We start from the raw sequence: 17,194 nt of genomic DNA on the forward strand, positions 1-17,194 counted from the left end.
TTTGGTGGACCTTCATAAATCTTTCTGGGCATTATGAGATGGTAGTTATCTTGTCCCAATAAAATAGTTGGCCTAACGTCGTTCTTGAAAAATAAGTTTTGCGGACAAATAGACAGATGAGACCATTCATTTTTCATCTTCGAGAAATCGAAATTTGGCTTGGCAGACTGAAACCAGTCATAGTTCGAACGTCATCGATTTCATATTCTTCGTTTTCGTAAAGCCCCCTTTTTTTCAGTTTCACTCGACGAGAATTTTGATCTTTATGACTTGTTGAATTTGTCCAGCAAATGTTCAATGGATCTTCCTTTCCATTTAATCCCAGATATTCTGCAAGGTTGTCTTCGATTAGAGAAACAGTAGATCCGTCGTCAAGCAAGGCATATGTTTCGATTGAATTTTTCTCTCCGGATAAAACAACTGGACAAATCCGAAGCAAAACTTTCTCATTATAACTAGGAGTCGTTGAACAAAATGATGGTTGGCTATTCGGACCCTCGATTTGTGCTTCTGAATCTTGTTTATATAGAACATGATGATGGAATTTTGTGCAATTGTTAATTCCACATTTTGTCCTCCTCTTACAAGATTTAATTTAGTGTCGTCCAAAACAAGAGAAACACAACTTCTTCTTTGTAATCAATTCCTATCGACTGTCGATACTTCTTTCTAAAATCTCTCTACATTTTGAAGTTTGATGATTTTGACTACAAATTTGGCATTTTGGTGTTACTTGCGTTAGAACATGTCTATTGTTGGAGTTTCTTAGTTCTTTGTTGCTAAAGTTTTCTTGTCGTCTCCTGTCATCTGCTTTGGGTTGTAAAAATATACTCAGAATTTTAGCTTGATGTTGGATCCACGAAGAAAATATATCCAAAGTAGGCATTCCAATATTATTCATTCCAGACAGATGGACTGCCCAATTGTACTTCAAATGAGTGGGTAATTTATTGAGAAGCTCCCTCAATACTTGTGGATTACTCAGATAGATCTGCATGTTAAGATTTTTTGCAGTAGCGCTGAAATTTTGAATTTCAGTGGCGAATTTGATGAAACTGGCTTGGTCATCTTCTTTCAAATTTGGCAGGAAACGAATTTTTCTGAGAATTGTCTCTATTATGAATTCTGGTCGCCCAAATCTCATCGCTAAAGTTTCCATAATAGAATGTGTACTTTCGAACGATATCAACAGCGGTCGAACAGCCTCGAGAGCTTCCCCTTTGAGGCATTTTTGAAGTTTGGATAGATTTTCTTCCTCACTATAATTATTCTTTGTTCTCTCGAATACAGTTTTGAAAATAGGCCATTCCTCAGATTTCCCATTGAAATATGGTAAATCTTGGGAAGAGTTATTACGTCTGGAATTTTCCAGTACACCAGATAGTACATTAACTCCGTCTGCTATGGTCTGCGTTAGTAGTGCTATGTTTTCGCTAGAGTTATTAGTTTGATGAACAGGATTTTCTTCATACAACCATTCCTTTACTTTTTGTACTGGACATATTTTTCTGATGTTACAACAGATTTTTTACTTGAACATGATGTGTCTGATGCTTCTGATAATTTAGCTTTTTCCAATTCAAGGGTTCTTCTGACTATTTCTCTCATTGAATGTATTTTTTCTCTTTCATTTGTAGAAGTAATTCTGCCTTTTGTTTTTCTAAAACCATTAAATCCTTGTGGGTCTGTAGCTCAACTTCTAAAATCCGTATTCTTGATTTGGAAGAATTACTTGTCTTGGTATTGTGTGATTTGTCATCGGATTTGTCTTTAGTGTCACAATTTTCTTCCTGAGTTTCAGAGTGTCGGGGGTAATGTCTGTCGGACTGCATTCTACTTGAAGCTTTATCGTCGTCTTCTATATACGTTATCTCCTCAGTAGAAATGCGGGTTACCTTTTTACTCTGACTTGGAAATCGTATGGGAGGTTGACCTTTATTATTTCGTTCGCTCCTCCTCAGATTATTCATACACGAGTTTCGGCACCAAATGTTCGTCGTCAGAACCGGTCAAATAAAAATGAGGTCCTCTGGTCGTCAGAATATATATTAACTTTTAAGAGATAAAAAAAATGACATTAACAGAAAACAATTATTATTTTTCCAACTGTCGCTGTCATCCAGGGCTAGATTTATATTTTTTCCTCAACAAATGTATTCATCTTCTTACCTAAATCTTCCGCTTGTTTACCATCCAATACTCTTCCAGTGAAAATAAGTTCTTTAGCTATGGCCGGATTGACGAGGCGTGGTAATCTCTGGGTGCCACCGGCTCCAGGAATAATAGCAAGTTTGGTTTCTACCAAACCAAGTTTCGTACACCTTGAAGCTATCCGTAAATCACAGGCTAGAGCTAGTTCCAAACCACCACCTAGAAATGAAAACACTTCAATGATCTCTCATTTGATACAGACCTAGGTTAGGTTATATTTATATGCTAACTGCAGCAAAATGGTCTTTAGAGTATAGTATGAATTTGCAGGGTTACTGGTAACGTGAGACGTAAGGGACAACGGTTCATACGAGATATAAACCTGAAACTTAATATCCTCTTGTTCTAGAGACACAGTAAAATAATGAGCTGCCGTATTTTCGATAATATGAAAAATTTAGGTGTCAAAAATTTTCATTCGGTATATGTGATCAAAAATATACACGATGCGTTCAACTTGGGGCAGTAAATTATCATCGGTGACTTCAGAGAAGACACCCAACATCTTAAAGTGATATATAACAGCTCGATAATATAGAGTGGAGGGCTACTTGGGGGGAATATATTCAAATTAGACTGTAATTGTTTTGCCATTTTGGTTCAGTGATACTTTGACTGGCGGTTTGTAGCTTATATTATTTTAACCCCTGCCTTTGATCTAATTTTATAATTTCTTGACTTTTGATATTTTTAAGTTGTGATGTTTTGTGGATTTTAATGCGTTGTAATTACCAAGACCATTTGTTATGACGAAACAGATTTACCGACTCACTAACATGAGAAAGATAAGATAAACTAATAATTTGATAGATACCTACAATAACCAAACTTTTTGATCCAACTCCGAACAAAACATTCATTGCCAAGAGAAATATTATAAATTATAACGAGCTTAGTGTCAGTTCCGTTCTTCTGGATCTTCTCCATCAATATATACACTTTTTCAATCAGTCCAAATTCCTGTTATCATTTATTGAATATTAGACATGTACGCGATCACTCAACAGGTTAAGACGAATGTATTCAGTTAAAAAGAAATTATATCTTCCAAGATTCTTTAGTTTTGTCACTACAAGTGTCTGAAACAAAATCAATTAAAAAATTATAATAATCGATTTGCTCCAGCAAAGAGTTTCAGAAGATGCAGAGAGTCCTCCTAGATTGAATTTCAATCTATATGGAAAAAACGATTATGTTAAAACTTACATTTTGATATTGACAGGAATTAACAAAATTATAAAACTTGAAGCTAAATTCAGCTAGACTTCTGAAGTGCAGAAGAGGTTTGTGGTTCAATAAACCATTTCAGTTTTTATCTTCCCTCAGCTAGACGCCAGGCTTGCTTTTTAGGATCAGAAAATTTGAATAATAATAGTAATAATAGTGATTACGAGAAGCCTCGGAAACAAGTCGCTGCCTGGGGATCGTCAGGGCATGTCTGGAGCCGGCGCTGGACATGACAGCATGCGGGACGTCGGTGGCAGAATGTTGAGGAAGCGGGCTCCTGCTGGAAAAGAAGCTACAGCTCCAAAGCAACAACAGCAACCAACGAGTCCAATTCAATTGCCGACTCGAACCGCTGAAGGTGCTGCGCAGGATATTCAGCCAGTGCTCACCCAAGCGGGGTTAGTTAGAAAGCGCATGAAGGGGACAACGTCCATGAATGAAACTATAGTGCGCATATATAACTCCATCACGGGACTAGGGCAGAACACGAACAACTATAGGAAAAGGCTCCATGAGGAATTCTGCAACGCCTACCCAAATCTCAAAGTCACTGAACAACGGGTGGCAGACCAGTACCGCGTAATTCTGAGAAATGAACTAATACCAATGGCCCGAATCGACGCAATTAAACAAGAACTTCAGGGTCCGCCAGCAAAAGAGAGCAACACCAACACCTCTGATGAAATACACATGCCTGGGCAACAACAGCCAGAAGAAATTGACGCTGAAAGTCCATCTTGCAACCCAAGTGAGCCGGAACACCAGTACGATAGGAAGAGCTCCACCAACAAGTTGACTCTGAGATGAGGAGATACTTTGCCGAACTGGAAGGAACAGATCCTCTCCATCGAATAGCACCTCCCCGACTCAATACATCCAAGAAACTGTCACTCATAATCGACATCTTGAATAAGGACGTTTTACCTGAGTACCTACAAAATGGAAGTTCATTGGAATATCTTCATCTAGTTTTTTACTGTGCAGCGCTAACGACGGCTAAGACCATAGAGGCATAAATTCTCCGAACGAAAAACGATGGTCCAAAATTACACAAATTACTTGCGCCACCATGGCAGAAACGTCTTCAACACAAAACAGAGAGACTAAGAAGAGATATTGGACGACTGACGAAGTACTTGAACGGGAATCGCGGAAGAAAGGTTGTGAAAGCTGCTAAAGAAATCATGGATAGAAACAGAACACACACAGAACGAGAGACGGAGAATGCTACAGCTCACCACTGCCTCGACACTCTGAAGCAAAAGTTAAGTCTGTATACAGAAGGTCTGAGAAGATATAAAGGCAATTATAGCCGGAAAAGAGACAATAATTCATTCGAAAAGTCGGAAAAAACTTTCTACCGGTCACTCATATCGTCTGATGGAGAAAATGGAAAGTTACCACCAGAGGAAGCTATTGAACGATTCTGGACAGAGGAAATATCAACGAAACCTCAGTTCAATGGAGATACCGGATGGATTGAAGATGAAAAATCTGAAGCTATAAAATATGAGCCGATGCAGCATGACATGATCACAATTGAAGAAGTAAAATCAGCTATCAGAGGACTGCACAACTGGAAAGCACCTGGGCCTGATGGATTACAGAACTTCTGGATCAAGAAACTTTGGATCATGCATGACAAATTGACCTTCGCAATAAATGATGTCATTGAAAATCCTGAAAAAATGCCAGTATTCCTTACACATGGCACAACATACCTGTTACCTAAAGACCAAAGGAATACAGAAGACCCATCCAAATACCGACCAATCACATGTCTTCCAACGATGTACAAATTAATCACATCGTGCATTTCAAACCGAATTCACAACCATTGCGAAAGGAATAACATCATCGGCATGCAACAGAAAGGATGCACCAAAGAGAACCGAGGGTGCAAAGAACAGCTAATAATTGATTCAGTTATCTGCAATCAAGCGTTCTCCAAGCGAAGGAATCTTTACGCTGCGTACTTAGACAACAAGAAAGCATTCGATTCCATACCTCACGAATGGCTCTTGACTATCTTGAACATTTACAAGGTGGATCCTAATATTGTTAAGTTCCTGAAAAACGCCATGTCAACCTGGCGTACTAGTCTTCAAAGGAAAGCAGCAGATGGCTCCATTACAACAGGACCTATTCCAATAAGACGCGGAATTTTCCAAGGAGATTCGCCGAGCCCTCGTGGCGCTGTATGGCCCTGAATCCCTTGTCTCATAGATTGAATTCTACGTACTACGGATTTTCCATCAAGATGAAACTGAATCATCTCCTTTACATGGACGACTTGAAACTCTTCGCATCTACCAACAAACAAATGCAACAGATGCTGAAAATTAATGGAGGATTCTCGGAAGACATCAGAATGAAGTTTGTACTAGAAAAATGTCGACTGCTGAACATAACGAGAGGAAAAATAGAAGATGGTACGTTCAAACTCAAGGAAGGTGCAGAAATTGAAGCATTAAAGGAAGGAGACACCTACAAGTATCTGGGCATAAAACAGGCAAGGAAAATCAATCAGAGCCAGATGAAGAAAAAATTAACGGAGGAGTTCACCCGAAGATTGGGAAGGATAATGAGAAGTGGTCTTAACAGCAAGAATCTGATAAAAGCTTTTAATATCTACGCTTGCTCGGCGCTGAGCTACTCATTCGATATCATCTCTTGGACCACCACCGATTTAGCAGCCTTACAGAGAAAAATAAGGACGATGCTGACTAAACACAATAAACATCATCCCAAAAGCTCAATAGAACGGACCGAGCTGCCACGACATCTTGGGGGTAGAGGAATTGTTGATTTGTCCAACCGTATGTCCCAGGTTATTGAAGGACTTCGAAAATATTTTCTGAGCAAGGCTACTTCATCAGAACTCCATCAAGTAGTTTGTTTTGCTGATAGTTCTACACCGTTGAAACTACAGCAGGACCACTTGGAAACCGTCGAACACTCTGCAGAAAGTAAAATGCAGAAACAGATCGGCAAATCTTTGCATGGAAGGCACCAGAACGAGGTCAACCATGATTACGTCGACATATCTGCGTCGAACTACTGGTTGACCTACGGGAGGTTGTTTCCTGAGACAGAGGGCTTCATGCTCGCCATCCAGGATCAGGTGATTCCAACAAGGAACTACATGAAATATATCGCCAAGTATGCCTCAGTGGCGGATGACGGCTGTGCGACACATGAAACTATCCAGCACATCACCGGGGGATGTCAGAAGTTCGCGGGCACGGTGTACACAAATAGACATGATGCCGTTGCCAAGATTCTTCACCAAGAATTGGCACTAAAACACCAACTTTTAAGTTCGAAAAAGGTTCCTTATTACAATAACCATCCGGATGCTGTATTGGAAAATGAACATCACAAGCTCTACTGGGATCGCACGGTTCTCACAGACCGGAAAATAACCCACAATAGACCAGACCTCATATTGCTCAATAAGGATGAGGACCGAGCACTATTCATCGATGTGGCGATTCCAAATAATAACAATCTTCTAGATAGGCACACTGAAAAAACTTCGAAGTACGGAGATCTCGAGGAACAAACCAGGAGACAGTGGAAGCTGAAAGATATCAAGACCATCCCTATTGTCATATCATCTACAGGCCTGATACCGAAGAAACTACTAGAGAACTTGAGGAAACTTCAGTTGGACGAAAATATCTATAGAGTCATGCAGAAAGCGGTACTGCTCGGAACGGCGAGAACTGTACGCAAGTACATGGGAAATGCTGAGGAAGTGCGGGTGGAGCAGGAATCCAACCGGCGGCAGGGAGCCGAGGAGCGACCCGGACCCGACCACCACCACTAGCCCGAAAACCTGGAAAGGGCTCCAATAGAGCTTAATCCCTTTGATATCTGAGATATCTGGGATAAGTGAATTTTCCTCTGGAGAGGAGTGTGAATGCCGCAAGGCTGAAGTCATAATAATTTTTTAATCCTTTTTGACATTCTATAGCGTAATTCCAGATGCCGCAAACTTGATTTGCACTTTTTATTTTAGTTATGAGCACCTTCAACAAGGTGGCATCAAGCTCCCATAAAAAAATCCTTTGTCATATAGATTTTATGCCTGAGACACAGAACTACCATGGTTTCTTTCTTAGGAACAAATCCAGCCCTACTTTATTTATCAGCATAACCATACATGCAGCATACAAATCTTTTATTGCCTTGAATTTGCTCTTCTAATGTTTCTTGAGAATGTCAAGAATACATATCTGTTTCAATAATACTAACATGATCAATTGTTTGCATCAGTAAATAACGATGCTGTATAATCTTTGCCTGTTAAAGCATGTCAGATAAAGCTTTAGAGAGAAAAAAATTTTCCTCTTCATAAAAAAAATTACAAATGAAATGAGAAGGTGAATCAAGTTTGCGCCACCTGAAATGACGTCTGAAAAGTACATCCGATTCTTTTTTATTTTGAAAAACATGCCTGGCTTCTAGTTCATGGAAGATACGAACTGAAATGGTTTATTAGACCACGAACAGAGCTCTTCTCCAATTCAAGAAATATGTGAAGACCCAACTCCAAGCATAGAAGAAGGTAAGTATTCCACAGTGCAAGAAGTGATGAAGATTAATTGAATTCATTATTATTAACGTATTTAGATAGCATTTCAATGTTAATACTTCTTATTAGATAACAATTATTTATTTATTTTTTGATAGATATTCAGATTTTCAATGTATCTTTTATTTCTGCTGAAATTTTCTGTATTTTGGCCACTGTTTTCCGAACAACATCCACAAAACATAATTAGGTCATTTCAAATTGCTCATTTTCTACTTGAAATTTTTACTTGACGATTTCTATGTTTATGTTGTTGTTTCAAAAAATTATACTTGCTTGCTTGCTTTATCCTTTACTATGTGCTAGGTCGAATTCCATCCACACATCAAACAAATATCAATTGAGACTCTACCTCTTAACTGTGCCAGGAAACTGCGTTCCTCTACACGTTAAACAATCCTTTTAAAATTACCCAAATGGGGGGATCTTGACAGTCACAATTCTATCAACATCTACACAATCACTTTAGAACTTTCACACAAATATTTTCAAAAAGACTCTTTCAAACTATATTTTTGAGTTCCAAACCAGGACGCGGGGAAAAGTAGTCATCCCGCCGTGACAATCATTTTGGAACTCCCCAAAAATTATACCAGATGTTTTACATATTCATAGAATAGAAGTCATCTGTTCGTAGGCCGAAGATTTTTCCATTCGCCCACATAGCATAAAAAAAAAAAAAACTTACTTACCGATTAGAGAAAAAAATACCCGACGACGACTGAATAATATACCTGATGATGACAAGAAACTTCACTCGAATGCGACAAAAGCTATACCCGATGATGACTGAATTTTTACCCATCCTTGGATATCATGATATTTTTTGTGGAGAATATGAATATTCATGTTTTGTTTTCTTTCAACGTTCATCCTCATGAAACAATATTAAGAATTATTTTTTATTTCAAAGTCACGAACAGGTTGTAATATAATTCGCCTCTGTGATGTATTCTGTTTATTTTTCGAAATAAACTTATTATTATTATTATATATTATATTATAAAAATGAAAATGAAAAACTATATTTGGCATTCTATATAGAGTGCCATAACATAAACATATGTTTATGATGGTCTGCTGTTAAGTCGATCTAATACTATTTTAGAAGAAATTTTTGAAAATTTGGGACATTTGAGATAACAATCTGTCCATTTTAAATTTCTGTTGGAATGAAGATTGCTAGGAATAGAAATGATACAAGTTTGATTATTCATCAGATCAAGGTGATGCCATCAACTTGAAAGTATATTCAGATGAAGATTTTGCAGGAGATCTGGATAAACGGTATTCAACCACAGGCTATGTTACTTTGATGGCAGGTGCTTCTGTTACTTCGACTTCACGGTTACAAAAATGTGTTACAAGGTCAACTACTGAAGCTGAATATGTAGCATATATAGCCCAGATTCTGAATAATAGGTCCTTTCGTTTGCATAAAAGTGTAGCACTTTTCTGCACTCGATTTGATTTACACCAGTGTAGAGGAATTGTAGTTTATCTACACATAATCGAAAGGAGATGTAGATAAACTACACCTCCTCTACACTGGTGTAAATTCAATCAGCAAACGGATACTAAAATCGAGTGTAGAAAAGTGCTACACTTTTTGTGCAAACGAAAGGACCTTTTGTTTCACCTACTTTGTTATTAGCTGATAATCAAAGTGCAATAATTGGCACAAAAAAGAGGAACAGAAAAAGCCTCAAATGAAACCGACTGTGAACAGTCAACAAGAAAAAAGAAAAGTGCTTAAACCACCGATGATTTGGATCATCATCTTGTAGCCGTTATTGCCCACTGCTAGATGTAGACCTCCTCTAAGCTCCCCCATATCTTACGGTTTTGGGCTGTCTTCATCCAGTTCACAGAAATTGTTTTCACATCGTCTCTCCAGCGTTTCGGTGGTCGGCCTACGCTACGTTTGTCCTATGGAGAGTAGATAGTCCGAGAGCTGGCAGCAAAAATAAACTACCTCATAAGTTACCAAAGGTTTGGATTGGCACTTTGGTTCAACTAAACTTGAAACCATCCGTCTGCCGTGCGTGAGTGGTCGCCTTATTGGATAAAAAAAAACTTGAAAGATGAGGAAAATCGATTAGAACTTTTCAATTATAAGCCATAAACTTCCTCATAAGTTACCACTGTCATTTTTGTGTCAAATTTTCAATCAATATACCACTAATCGAAGTTCAGAAACAAAACATTGGCAGACGGTCGCATTCTCAAGACAGACGGCCTAAAATTATCACTACCTGAGGTAGGTAATACTCGTAGATTAGTAAAATTTCTCGCGGTATATAACCATGTGTGATTTTTCCTGATTTGAATAATTTCTCTTGAAATAAGAGATAAACTGTATGTAAACAAGCGCCATCAACTTCTTTACAAGTTACCTCAGTTTTTCTTCTCAGATTGCTAAATTATTTATGATTGTAAGTTATGAGGGCGAATGGAAAAATCTTTGGCCTACGAACAGATGACTTCTATTCTATGAATATGTAAAACATCTGGTATAATTTTTGGGGAGTTCCAAAATGATTGTCACGGCGGGATGACTACTTTTCCCCGCGTCCTGGTTTGGAACTCAAAAATATAGTTTGAAAGAGTCTTTTTGAAAATATTTGTGTGAAAGTTCTAAAGTGATTGTGTAGATGTTGATAGAATTGTGACTGTCAAGATCCCCCCATTTGGGTAATTTTAAAAGGATTGTTTAACGTGTAGAGGAACGCAGTTTCCTGGCACAGTTAAGAGGTAGAGTCTCAATTGATATTTGTTTGATGTGTGGATGGAATTCGACCTAGCACATAGTAAAGGATAAAGCAAGCAAGCAAGTATAATTTTTTGAAACAACAACATAAACATAGAAATCGTCAAGTAAAAATTTCAAGTAGAAAATGAGCAATTTGAAATGACCTAATTATGTTTTGTGGATGTTGTTCGGAAAACAGTGGCCAAAATACAGAAAATTTCAGCAGAAATAAAAGATACATTGAAAATCTGAATATCTATCAAAAAATAAATAAATAATTGTTATCTAATAAGAAGTTTTGTTGGTTTTGTTCAAGTAGAAACGGAATATCGGGAAATAGGTAGTTAAGGAGAACGGAAATAATTCGAAGTTAAAGTCAGTTTATCGGAAGTCAGTAAAGTAACATTCGAGGAGTGATCGTTAATTTTCTTGATTCGTAGTAAGACCAGATATAAACTTGTGTTGAAATTTTTAGATAGGGAAACTTAAAGCGAAAAACGTTTGCGACGGAAAAGTGCGGGAAGTTCGGTTGAGTGTAAAGAATTCGCCGATAAGTGCGGGTAAAGTCTAGTGTCGAAAAGTTTTCATCGGCAGCGTCAGACAAACAGCAGTCGCAGAAAAAGGTAGAAAGTTCCAATTTTTATTCGTCCAGAGTCTTGAAAGCTCCTCTAAAATTCATTGATAAAGTATTGATTTATTATTGAGCGCTAAGTTGGGAAGTTGAATTTTAACCCAAGATTTTGGTTATGAAAGTATGTTTTATTGTTTTGCGCTTAATTGCATGTGTTTAAGAAATTGAAGATTTTTGTTGGTCGTCTTCGACCAAGTACGTATTTGTAGAGAAGTTCCAATTTTATTTTGCCAATAGATTTATTTGTTAAAGTTTTTCATGACTTTCATTTAAACATCTCCCCAGAAAAACATATCAACTTCAAGACCTGTCCTTCGTGCGACGGGCCAGATCCACATTTTTTCCCCTTTCGAGGGCCTTCTTATTGTGTATTTAACATCTAAAAATAATCACCCCATGACCAGTGGAAAGCCGTTCTTCCATTGATCAAAATAAGGGGGTGCATTATTACACTGGTGACAGCGGTGGGATTTAAGTTGATTTTTCTGGGGTAGAATACCAAAATTGTTTTGTTTGAGAAGTTGATTTTCAAAGTTTTAGTTGTTCTGGAGTGAGTCGAGATAAAATCCAATAATTCAATCGGAGCCATTGTAGAAGTATTGAGAGAATTTTGTTTTAAGAATTTTGTGGTTGACTAAGGGTTGATTGATGGATTAAGTTTCGATTATATCAATGAATTTGAGGACTTTCGGATGAAGGAACTCTGAGTTATTTCTATTGCCAAGGATAATTTCATTTTGCGTCGATTTTGTTTATTTCAAGAGAATAATCGAGTTAATTTGTGAAAAGTGACAAGTAGAGTTGTGAACAGAAATTTTTGTTTTCGTTAAAGTCTAGCTGCCGTGATATTAGAGAAAGCTGAGTAGAGTTGGAAAAAGTTTGTTATTTACTCTTCGTTGTGGTGGATCAGAATTTTATTTCAAAAATCGGATAAGTTATCAAGTTTTTTAATCGGTAGATAGTTGGAAAATTTTATTCGTGAAGAACATTGATGTTCAATAATTTGTGGAAGATTTAATTGATCGATGGATGGAAACGTTAAGAAAAATTGATAAAGTAGTTGATCAGTATTGAAGATCTGAATTTAATTTTTCGCGATAATTTTATTGTTTTGAGGGTGCATTCTTGGCTGATGGTGAAAGATATTTTTTTTTTATTGTTTTCAGGTTAATTATTTTTTTTTGAAGTGTATACTACTGTGTGTTTTGAAATTTTTTATTTTGCAGGAATTTGATGGTTTTGAAGTGAATAATTTTTGAATTTTTTTTTGTTGAGTATCAATTACGTAGGATTTTGAACGCAAAGTTGTGTGCGCGGATTTATTGAATTTGGACTTGTAGTTTATCGAAAAATTTTAGAAGAAAAGTCGCCAATCAAGTTATAATTCTTTGGCGTGTTTAATAATTCATTTTGTGTTTATTGGTAACTAGTCGAATGATCGGTAATTTTGTTACAAAAAGTGGGTTGGAGAATTAGTTAGTTTCATTCAAATTTTTTTTTCTTGCGAATTTAGAGAATTTAGAGAAAGCAGATTAGAAAAAATTGAGACGTTTTTAATGCTGTTTTATTAGAATTTGAACACGGATTTAAGGGTGAAATCATTTGAATTATTTTTTTTCATCAATTTGGAGGCTAAAATAATTTTGAATTTCGGTCATTTGAATTTAATTGCTTCAATTAAGTGAAATTTTGAATTTTGGTAATTTCAAGTTAAGTGTCTTGATCAAATAAACGTCAGAATATTTCGGAATTTTAAGTCAGTTGGATGTAATATTTGGATCGGTTTGATTTACAGAATAATGCGGAAGGTTAGGACAAGATAGGGTTGCAGGTTTTTTTTTCAGGACATTGTTTATTGAATTTTATTTTTGCTGTTGAGATATAATTTTTTTTCAGGGCGTTAATTATCATTGGGATCACAGTTGCGTTCAGGATAATATTTTTTTTGGTGATATAATTTTTTTTTCAGGGCGTTAATTATTTTGGGATCACAGTTGCGTTCAGGATAATATTTTTTTTTGGTGATATAATTTTTCTTTCAGGACGTTAATTATTTTTGGGATCACCGTTGCGTTCAGGATAATATTTTTTTGGTGATATAATTTGTCTTTTAGGGCGTTTCCATATAAGGTTGATATATTTTGAATAGAGAGAGTATTTGGCGTTTATAGTTTGATTAATTCTATCGTGTGTGCGCAGTGTATTTTAGATTTTTGAAATAGGGATATTTGATTCATACTTTGAAATATCGTAAACCTGATATAATTGTTTGTTTTCCTCGTCTAATTTGCGGAGATCGAAGATAGTTTTCGGATTTAATTGTTATTGAGGTTATTCACAAGGTTTTGAAAAATGTTGCCGGCGGCTAGTGCTAGTACTACCACCCCTGCGGTGGCTGAGAAAGATGTTATGAGATTTCCGTTTATGTATTCGTTGGGGATGATTGCGACAACCCTTGATGGTTTTTCGGGAAAAGACGCGAAGCGGTACTTCGACAAATTAGAGTTGAGGTCGAAATTGGACGGATGGAGTGAGGAAGAAACCCTTACTCTATTGAAATTAAAAGATGTTTCATCATTTTGTACTAGGCTGCGGATTTTAGGCGCGGAATTACTCCGGGAAGATTTGGGCGGAGCATCGCTAGACGAAGAAGCGGGAATCAGAAAGAAAAATAAAGATCTGATACTGAACCAATTCAAAACAGGGTTGCGCAAGGATTTAATGAAGGATATGGGGGTAGCGCTATTAATTCCGAGTCATTCCGAGTCATTCGCTTGACAGGAGAAGACGTGCTACAGTGCTCCTAGTGCTATAAAAGAGAAAGCGGACGAGAAAGTCGAAGTGTCACAGTGCCGTAAAAGTGAAAGCGGAGGTGAAAGTGCCCACTAACAAAGCTACGGAATATTTGATTCCGTCTGTGAAGTTTGTGTAGGTTCTATATTTGCTATCGGAATTTTAATTCTTTAAAATTTTCAAAGTTGGTGTTCATCCTAAGTGTCCAGAGGATTTTTTTTCTCGTTGGTACTGCAGAAAACATCAGGTGAGCTCATTTTTCGTATCTTTCTTTCTGATTTTTCTCATAGCGTAGAGAATTTTTGATGAGTCGTTTTGTTTTTATGCATGAGATACATTTTTCTTTTTTGTCTTGAAAAATTTTATTTCCAATTTCTTTGAGTAACAAAGTAATTATTAATCAGATTTTAAAATGTCTGACCATTCGGACTGTTACATTTTTAATAAGGAAGGATGTGAATGATGCAAGATCTAGATGGGAACTGTCTATTCACAATCAAGTACAATATATATGACAGACGACCTCCAGTGGCGGCTCGTCAACAATACAATACACCAGTAATGAACTATGATATGTGACATCTCCTTTTTTTTTTTTTTTTTTTTTAAAGAATTTACCTAACTAAACAAAAGTTCCTATAATATATACAACATATTTTTTGCATAACACTGTAAAAGTCCCTTAAAAAATATTATACAGTACAAATACCTTTAAATGAATCCGAATCTTTCGGGCTTTCTTACAACCCTACCTGAAGATGTTGATGGTACTACATTGTAAACCTCTTCAGGCTCATATAATTTACTTAAATTAAAATCACTTATTTCCGCTTCTTCCGCTTTTACTAGTTCTGTTTCAGGTTCTGACAAACCTTCTATAAACCTCCTATTTCTAAATATTTGATTTCCATTTTCTTTTTCTATAACATAAGAACGTTCTCGAGGTATATCAATTATTTTGCCAACTTTCCAATTAGAACCCGAATAATCTTGATATCTGACTCTATTATTCTTTTTTTAATGGTTTTAAATTTTTATGACTACGATTGTAATAATATTTCTCTCTAGTTTTTCTTGATGACAACGTTTTATTATAATTTTGAAAATTTACATTTTGGGGTCTAAGTGCCTCAGCAGTGGTAGGTAGTATATCTCTTAAATTTCTAGAAAACATAAGCTGTTAAGCTGTACCGGAGAAAAACCACACTCCAAGGGCGTGTTTCTGTATAAAAGCAAAACCAACTCTATGTCTTTATCCTCCTCTCTGGCCTTTCTGAGTAATTTTTTGATGGTTTGTTTTGTTCTCTCGACCATTCCATTAGACTGCGGATATTGTGCACTAGTGAATATATGTTTAAAACCCCACTTTTTTGAAAAATTGTTAAAAGCTAAGGAAGAAAATTGAGGTCCCCCATCTGAAATTATAACTGCTGGAATGCCAAATGTGCCGAATAATGTTTTCAAAATATTTACAACACTAACAGAATGAGCATTCTGCTCCAATTTTATCAACTCAACCCACTTTGTATAATAATCTACAACTAACAAGAACATTTGAGACCCTAAATACAGTATGTCTATACCTAATTTGTTCCATGGAATTTCAGGTATTTCATGATGTTTCAATTCCTCCTTTTGATTATTTACTCTATATTTATTGCATATTCCACAATTAGATACAGTTTTTTCCAGTTCTGAAATCATTCCTGGCCAGAAAAAAGATTGATTGGCTCTATTTTTACATTTTACAATTCCAAAATGACCATAATGAATACTATCAATAATCTTAGACCTTAACCCTTTAGGCACAATAATTTTATTTCCTTTGAATAAAAGACCATTGCTTTCAACAATCTCATTCCTAAATCTATAATAATCCCTTAACATATCAGGAACTTTTTTAATAGTATTAGGCCAACCATTTTTAATATATTTACTCAATAAACACATTTCTGAATCTTCATTTGAAAGTTTCAACAATTCTCTAAACTTCTCATCGCTAAATTTACTATTATTTTCTATCACACATACTTCTAAACCATCATCAAGTGGTATTGAATTTTCATTATTCTTAATGTATGCTCTGGACAAAGCATCAGATAAGAATAAGTCTTTACCTGGCTTATAAATCAATTCAAAATCAAATTTTTGTAACTGAAGTACCATACGCTGTAATCGTGCAGGACATTCTAATAAAGGTTTTTTAAAAATTCCTATCAAAGGACGGTGATCAGTTTCCACAGAAAAGGGGCGCCCATACACAAATTCATAAAATTTTTGACAGCCAAAAAGAACTGCTGCCAGTTCCTTTTCAATCTGTGCCCACCTTTTCTGAGTTTCAGTTAAAGCTTGCGAAGCAAAAGCACAAGGTAGACCATTCTGTAGTAAACAAGCACCAATTCCATCTTTGGAGGCATCAACAGAAATAACAACTGGCTTGTTTAAGTCATAATATTGCAAAACCGGGGCTTCAGTTAATTTTCTTTTTAAATTTTGGAAGGATTCCGTATGCTGATCAGTCCAAACAAATAAATTATTCTTTTTTATGAGCTCCCTTTATGGTGAATTTAAATTTGACAAATTTGGTATAAAACGACCGACATACGTAATCATCCCCAAAAACCTTTGTAATTCTTTTTTGCTTGTAGGTATTGTCATATTTTTTATAGCTTCAATCTTATCTAACCCTGGATAATATCCTTCAGATGTTATTTTGTGACCCATAAAAGATATTTCCGACATTAAAATCTTACATTTATTTTTATTGAAAGTGACATTATTTTTTCTTGCTATGTCTAAAACCTTTCTCAATCGTAAATTATGTTCATCCAGTGTCTCACCCCATACAATAATATCATCTAAATATATCTCAACTCCATCCATGTCAAAAATATTTTTGAAATGTTTATGAAAAACCTCCGGAGCTGATTTTATACCAAAAGGCATTCTCAAAAAACAATATCGCCCATATGGCGTACCA

The 17,194-nt window shown here is 36.1% G+C and overlaps 1 protein-coding gene across 1 annotated transcript in view; it reads right to left on the reverse strand.

The window, feature by feature from the left end:
- Window positions 1–17,194, reverse strand: part of LOC123317193 (methylglutaconyl-CoA hydratase, mitochondrial) — an 81,841-nt gene that overhangs the window by 22,022 nt on the left and 42,625 nt on the right. The window contains exon 3 of the mRNA XM_044903598.1: window positions 2,170–2,370. Within this exon, the coding sequence (XP_044759533.1) occupies window positions 2,170–2,370 (201 nt within the window). The remainder of the gene's footprint in view (window positions 1–2,169; window positions 2,371–17,194) is intronic.

The sequence above is a fragment of the Coccinella septempunctata genome, chromosome 7 (assembly GCF_907165205.1).
Source record: "Coccinella septempunctata chromosome 7, icCocSept1.1, whole genome shotgun sequence".
NCBI classification, from domain to species: Eukaryota; Metazoa; Arthropoda; class Insecta; order Coleoptera; family Coccinellidae; genus Coccinella; species Coccinella septempunctata.